At 42.5% G+C, this 7,501-nt stretch overlaps 1 protein-coding gene across 1 annotated transcript; it reads left to right on the top strand.

Annotated features, from left to right (window-relative positions):
- Window positions 1-312: 312 nt before the first annotated feature.
- On the top strand, window positions 313-6,410 carry LOC310774521 (N-acetylneuraminate-9-phosphate synthase-like). The gene is made up of 6 exons (XM_083634604.1): window positions 313-560; window positions 684-899; window positions 1,119-1,218; window positions 3,619-3,773; window positions 5,046-5,312; window positions 6,067-6,410. The coding sequence occupies exons 1-6, from the start codon at window positions 429-431 to the stop codon at window positions 6,250-6,252; spliced, it is 1,056 nt and encodes a 351-aa protein (XP_083490730.1). The 5' UTR covers window positions 313-428; the 3' UTR covers window positions 6,253-6,410.
- Window positions 6,411-7,501: the final 1,091 nt, after the last annotated feature.

The raw sequence follows: 7,501 nt of genomic DNA, 5'->3' as shown, positions 1-7,501 counted from the left end.
AGTTTTTATCTTGTTTTCCCCCTTCTTGTGTCCGAGTGTAATGTTCGGGGGGGGGGGGGGGGGGGGGGGGGGCCCTGGGAGCTTCAGTGCCCAGGGGCCCCTGGGGGTGTTAATCTGGCTCTGCGGGTCCTACATGTAAAACCTGTTCAGTGCAGTGCTCCGCCATGTGATGACAATCTTCCAACACTAGATTGTGTGTGTGTGTGTGTGTGTGTGTGTGTGTGTGTGTGTGTGTGTGTGTGTGTGGGGTGAGGCTGTATATAAACGGAGCGGTGACATGACTCAAGCCTCTTCCACCTGTGACATTCCACCTGTGACATCTCCAGTTTCATCTCCACATCTCCATCTCCATTTAACCCCACCAGGTCTTGAGACTTTTGCACCAACTCTCTTATTTCACTCGGCACTTCACGTCCTACATCACCAGGATGCCTCTGCAATTTGAACTGTGTCCTGGTAGAATGATTGGCGGCTCCCACCCGTGCTTCATCATTGCTGAAATTGGACAGAACCACCAAGGAGACATTGAGATTGCCAAGAAAATGATCAAGATGGCAAAGGTAAGCTTGTGGAGGGGAGAGAGAGGTGTCTGTTTAGAAGCTATACCAGTGCTGTTGTTTCACCACCTTTTCCTCACCTCTCCTATCTGATCCTCTCCTCTCATGTGTTCTGTATCATCTCAGGACTGTGGTGCTGACTGTGCCAAGTTCCAGAAGAGTGAACTGGAGCACAAGTTCAGCAGGCGAGCCCTGGAGCGGCCCTACAACTCCAAACACTCCTGGGGGAAAACCTACGGGGACCACAAGCGCCATTTGGAGTTCAGCCATGAGCAGTACAGGGAGATGCAAAAGTATGCAAATGAGATTGGCATTTCCCTCACTGCCTCTGGGATGGACGAGGTAAGACAGATTTTTTATTTTTTATTTTTTTTAAGCAAGAAAGAATACTTCATTGCATTCTTCTAAAAGATTCATGGAACAGCAATACTATATATACAGTGTATATATATATATATGTGTGTGTGTGTGTGTGTGTGTGTGTGTGTGTGTGTGTGTGTGTGTGTGTGTGTGTGTGTGTGTGTGTGTGTGTGTGTGTGTGTTATTCCATAATTCCCACAGATGGCCATGGAGTTTCTCGATGAGCTCGATGTGCCTTTCTTCAAAGTTGCCTCCTGTGATGCCAACAACTTCCCCTATCTTGTGAGAACTGCAAAAAAAGGTATGAGGCACATGTATCAATGCTTCAATCATTATTCCACTCTTTATGAAAGTTACATCGTTTTTTTCCTTTGGAAAATAAATAATTTCTTAATCCTCTTGGAGGAAATTTCAAAAATATATTCTGTAGAAGTATCCCAACCAATAGTCCTATTTTTTTAGTGCATTGATTCTACTTTACTCTACAATTAGGGCACAAACTATTTGACAACACATATAGGAGTATAAAAGTACCTGAACTTAACTTCAGTTACACCGGTTGCTGGAAAAGTATTGTGTCTTTGAAATAATCAAAAATGCAAAACTGCTTCTGAGAGTTTTTGTTCTCCTGAAAACATTTGAGACCAGACGGCAGACTAAATAGGGAGTCTTGGTTTCGGTGATGCTTGGGTGCATAGACACACCCACTGTAGGCATGGTGAGTAAAGTAGGCGAGGTGAGGAGTAGGCGTGTTGAGGAGTAGTGAACTACATGTAGTTTAACTACGTATAGTTGAACCACACAAACTACAATTTTGGGAAATAAAATGGTAGCAATGAATATATATATATATATATATATATATATATATGATTCTTACCCTAACCTTAATCATTCCTAGTCAAGTCTTTACCTGTTATTTGTCTGACAAAACAAAACCAAGAAGAACACAGATTTGTTTGCAATAAAAATATAGCATTGAATGTATTGGGTGTCAACTATTGCAATAAACTAAATTGAGAGGCATATTTTTGCTGGCATTGTGCTTTTTTGTAGGCCATTATATTTGATTTCATATGTACCTTCACATTGTTAATTTAATGTTTTTTTTCTTTGTTCTTTTTTTTACAAAGTATTTTGAACCAGTGGTGGAAATGTGGGGAACAGGTGGGAACGGAGATAGAGTAAACATTGAGAGGGAACGGTGATAACAAGAGGGGAACGGCATTCCTCCTCAGGTTCCCCTTCAAAATGGCTTGCAATGCAGTGGAGAGCAGAGCAGAGCAGTAGAGAGCAGAGCAGTGGACAGCAGAGCAGAGCAGTAGAGAGCAGAACAGAGCAGTGGACAGCAGAGCAGTAGCGAGCAGAGCAGAGCAGTAGAGAGCAGAGCAGTGGAGAGCAGAGCAGTGGACAGCTCAGTTCAAGAACTCACTCCGGAAAGCCGACACAACATGACAATACCAAAAAAGGTGTTCTGTTGACTCAGATTCTGCACAACAAAAACGACACTCATCTGTCTGAGCAATACCCCAAATCTTTAACATTTTTCTAGTTGATAAAAATTATTAACTTATTTTGAACTAAAAAGATATTAGAAATGTGTGTTGTTTTATATAATAACTTGAACACTAAATTCCACGGTATGGCACAATCAAAAGTGTCCTCTAATCCAATCGGATTAAAGGAGGGGCAAAAACAAACAAAACAAAACAAGGGATGGCTAAAGTAACTAAACTAAAAGTAACTAATGGTGAAGAGGTGGGTCTCGAGGGTTGTTTTGAAAGTGTCCACCATGAGCTTTGAGGGATGCCCTAAGCTGTAACTAAAAGAAAAATGAAGTGTCCGGTAGGTCATAGCTGCCTTTAAGGTCCTGAAATGATTTGAGACCATCATTGTTGTAAATGTCACCCAATGTACATCCAATACATGGATGCCTTTCCTTTCCCAGTGTGAAAACATTGCCTATGCCCAATAAGTAATAATAATAATTTATTACAATAACTTCTGTCATAATGATGTTGAAAACTTGGCACGCAAATTCAGTACAACCTATAGGCTATGACAAAGTCCCTGCTGCCTGCTTAGTCACTATTTTGTTTTTTACTTTTTATTGACAGATTATCAAATATTTGCATTGTGTATCCAGAGTATCCAGACATTGCATATATGAACTCTCAGGATTACCTATACATTGTCGTTTACTCTTGATATACTGTCATAGAATTTTGTTTTGAAAAGAGTATATACGAAGAAAAGAAAAGACAAAACCACAACAGCCATCCAAAAAAGTAAAATCTAATGGGTGTTATATATTGAACCCAGTATTCCCATCTTGAGGTAAATTGTTATAATCTATCGTTGACAAATGCAGTTAGTTTTTCCATCTTGTAGATATCCATCGTAATATTCATCCATTCTTTCAAATTAGGGCTTTGTCACAAAATTCCTAATGACTGACAAGATATTAAATAATGACAAGTGGACTTTTGATAACATACAGTGGGTGTCCAACTTTGAACACGACACAAGTGTTTTTATCGGACAGAAGTTTGCAGCATTTTCTTTCTTCTTCCTTTGGTGGCCCCCATTTTGAAAACACCTTTGTCTTCTTCTCTCTCTCTGTTGGCTCCTTCTATTTCTCCTCTTCCTGCTCTCTATCTTCCCCCTCCTTTCTTTCTTTCTTTCCGTCTGTCTGGGGCAGGCCGTCCCATGGTGGTGTCCAGCGGGATGCAGTCCATGGAGACGATGCGTCGGGTCTACCAGATGGTGAAGCAGCACAACCAGAACTTCACCATCCTGCAGTGTACCAGCACCTATCCCCTGGACCCTGAGCATGTCAACCTCAAAGTTATCACGGTGAGATGAATAGAATTTAATAGAATGTGTCACCTGCAAAAGTGAGGGGCTTGGGATCACCTGAACCGCTTCAACTGACTCCTCTAAATGTGGAGGAGCAGTTAACTCCAAAGTCGCACCAGATCACTGGGCTCCTCACCTCCTCACATGATCGCCTTCTTCCATATGACCATTATGAGGGCTGCAAAAAGACTACCCAATAAATCAAGCTTTGTGGCTCAGCTGTGTGTGAATGGGTGAATGTAGGCCAGTAAAGTGCTTTGGATAAAAACACTATATATATCAAATGCAAACCAATCCAGTCCAGTCTCTTCACCATTCACCAACACAGTCCAACACATTGCCGCTGCCCCTAACCAGTGGTCAATCTCACTCTTATTATTTTTTTTACCTTTATTTAACCAGATAAAAAGCATTGAGATAGAAATCTCTTTTACAATGCTGACCTGGCCAAGAAGGCACCAACAACTATATGTCAGGGCATGACAAAGACAGTATTTACAGTCCAAACACACTGCTTGCTAGCGGAGCTCGCAAAGGTAGTGAGCACACTCACCAAATAAGAATAAAAATTCAGGTGCACGGCACAAAAGTAATAGTCAATAAACAAGGAACGCCGGCACGCAATGAATGTCCTTTCAAGGTTTTATTCCGTCATCGAGACCTTACAACGGACGTTTCAGCCAACAGGCCTTCTTCAGCGTTGTGATACATAAGGCGGAAATCACAATTATATACAGGTAGCATCCGGAAACACAATCAATTAAGCCAACAAATTAAGCAAAACGTTTATTTCCAAATACACCACGAAACAGTACTATAGGAAACAAATACAACTATTATTACATAGAAGATATGTGAAACATAAAGCAGATGCTTTGGAAGCTCTTAATGCTGCATATGAAGTAGTAAGCTCCATACAAGCAGAAAAAAGGCCCGTGCTTCCCCGTTTTTTTCTGCTTGTATGGAGCTTACTACTTCATATGCAGCATTAAGAGCTTCCAAAGCATCCAAAGCATCTGCTTTATGTTTCACATATCTTATATCAGTTTGGAGGCCTGGCTTCAGTTCTCAGCAGTTCTCACTATGGCCTATGATAAATTGGGTTCTAATAAATGGGTTATTCCTTGGCCCCTGCTATGCTAACTTCCACCAAGTTTCATAAAAATCAGAACAATCCAACAGACGGATAGACCGCACCGAAAACACACACCACAGACAAGCAATAGTGAGCAATAGTTTATTTTTTACCCACTCTCTCTTCTCCCAAAGGAATACCAGAGGGAATTCCCGGACATCCCCATCGGATATTCTGGACACGAGCGGGGAATCTACATATCGGTGGCCGCTGTGGCGATGGGGGCAAAGGTCGTGGAGCGCCACGTAACTTTGGACAAGACCTGGAAGGGAAATGACCACGAGGCGTCCCTGGAGCCCGCGGAGCTGGCTGAGCTGGTCCGATCCATCCGGCTGGTGGAGACCGCGATGGGAACGCCCACCAAGCTGATGCTACCCTGTGAGAAGACCTGCCATGACAAGGTGGGTCCACTTTAGTATTTCATTACATTTTGTGTTACTATATCAAACTGTCCCCCTGCGCCTGCTCACATTTTCCCAGCCGGTCGGGCAAGAGAGCAGGGATGATGTAGTTTTGTAGGCCAATTAACCCAGAAGTGATGCACTTTCTGCTTCCCTTGTCAGGCAGTCAATTGGATTTCTGAGTGGAGTTATCAGTTAGCCTCCACAGTCCCTTGTCTAAACACTAGTGAGGTAAATATTATTGATATTATTAATATTAAGCTGAGAAGCAGGTCCAGGGACTTCCAGTCATAATATATTAATTATATGATTCATATTAAAGCAACTCGGAGCAAGATTTTCGATTGTTATTAAACAGTCTAAATTTAACATTGACGTCTCACATCTTACCTATAATAGTAGATGAGACCAAAGCCGAGTGAATGGACAAGTGCTGTCTTGATGATTATAGAGTCTGTGTGCGGGCCGGGCAGATCCGGAAGTGAAACAAAACGGTTTACGGCAGCCACTTCGGCCATAACCACAAAATTACTTCCGAACAAACTATTAGAATATAACAAGAGAGGTTTGCGAGAGTAGAAAGCCCCTTGAAGTAGCGAGGAAAGCTGTTTTGGGTCTGTTGCTATGGCCGTAAACCGTTTCGCTCTGCCTAGCAACAGTTTACAGCTGCCATAAACCATTTCGCTCTGCCAAACAAATATTAGTTATTAAACCATCTGTGGTTTTGGTTCTCTCTTCTCCATTTCTTTTCCAGCTGGGCAAGTCAGTGGTTGCCAAGGTGGCCATCACCAAAGGCTCGGTGCTGAGCCTGGACATGTTTGCGGTGAAGGTGGGCGAGCCGAGGGGCATCGCTCCAGAAGAGATGCATCACCTGGTGGGCAAGAAGGTCTGTGTGGACGTGGAAGAAGACGACAGCATCACAGCTGCCATGATAGAATAAGGGTCTGCCATGAGGGTTGGGCGAGAGACGCAGCCAGAGAGAGAGAGTGAGAGAGAGAGACAGTGGAGGCACAGCAGCAACACACACACACACATACACACACACACATACAAGACCACATCCGCACATACACAGTACATGGGAGGATTGAATTTGTTTTTCTGTTACTTTAATTTAATGTTTTCATAATTTAATTGATGGTTAATCTGTTGTTATATATACTTTGGCAATATTGTTTAGTGAACTGTCATGCTAATAAAGCCCCTTCAATTGAAATTGAGAGTCTTTATCAAGGACGCAATGAATAAAGCACAAGCTATATAAAAATGCATTACAAACATTCCAGTGCAAAAAATATATGAAATCACATGAAAATCACAGGTTCAGACAAACAACAAGACTACGAGAAGCATTGTGCAATCCCCACAAAATCCCTGGACGTCTCCATAGATTTCCTGCCTCACTGTTCTATGTGTGTGTGTGTGTGTGTGTGTGTGTGTGTGTGTGTGTGTGTGTGTGCCTGTGTGTGTGTGCCTGTGTGTGTGTGTGTGTGTGTGTGTGTGTGTGTGTGTGTGTGTGTGTGTGTGTGTGTGTGTGTGTGCCTGTGTGTGTGTGCCTGTGTGTGTGTGTGTGTGTGTGTGTGTGTGTGATACCATACAGCAGTGGTTCTCAAACTCTTTCACCTCAAGGACCCCTACACTAAGACAAATTAGACCGCGGTCTCCCATCTGATAAGACTTTCAGCTTTTAGATGTTTTAGATGTGTATGAAACCCATGAAGAAAATAGTCTGTCATGTTGTTACTTATGGATCAATCTGAGGCCTGTACTACGTAGCTAGCTTAATGCTTTATCCGAGTAAGTTTTAGTTTGAACCTGGTTTAGCCGTACTACAAAGCAAGTTAAGTTCTAACCTAGTTCAATCACCATGGCAACTCACGCTGCAAAGCTAACCTGGTCCCGACCAGGTTAGCTTCAGAGGATAAGATCAAAATCCATGACAGACCCATATAATCGGCTCTCTGGAGTCACTCACCATCACTCACCATTCATATAAGATCGCCATATGAAAAATAGATTGCAGTCAACTGAGAATAGAACAAGAAAAACATTCGTGGCTCTGTAGGCTACATAATTAAATTAAGCCTACTTACCAATGTATGTCTTAACAGCTCAACGATGCGTGGAGAAATATGATCACTATTAATCACCGCAGCGCATATCATAAACGGAGCCTCAAATGGAGTGAG

Source organism: Poromitra crassiceps (genome assembly GCF_964638095.1).
Source record: "Poromitra crassiceps genome assembly, chromosome: 4".
Classification (NCBI taxonomy): Eukaryota; Metazoa; Chordata; class Actinopteri; order Beryciformes; family Melamphaidae; genus Poromitra; species Poromitra crassiceps.
Note: the sequence above shows the minus strand (reverse complement) of the source record. Positions and strands in the feature narration are given on the sequence as shown.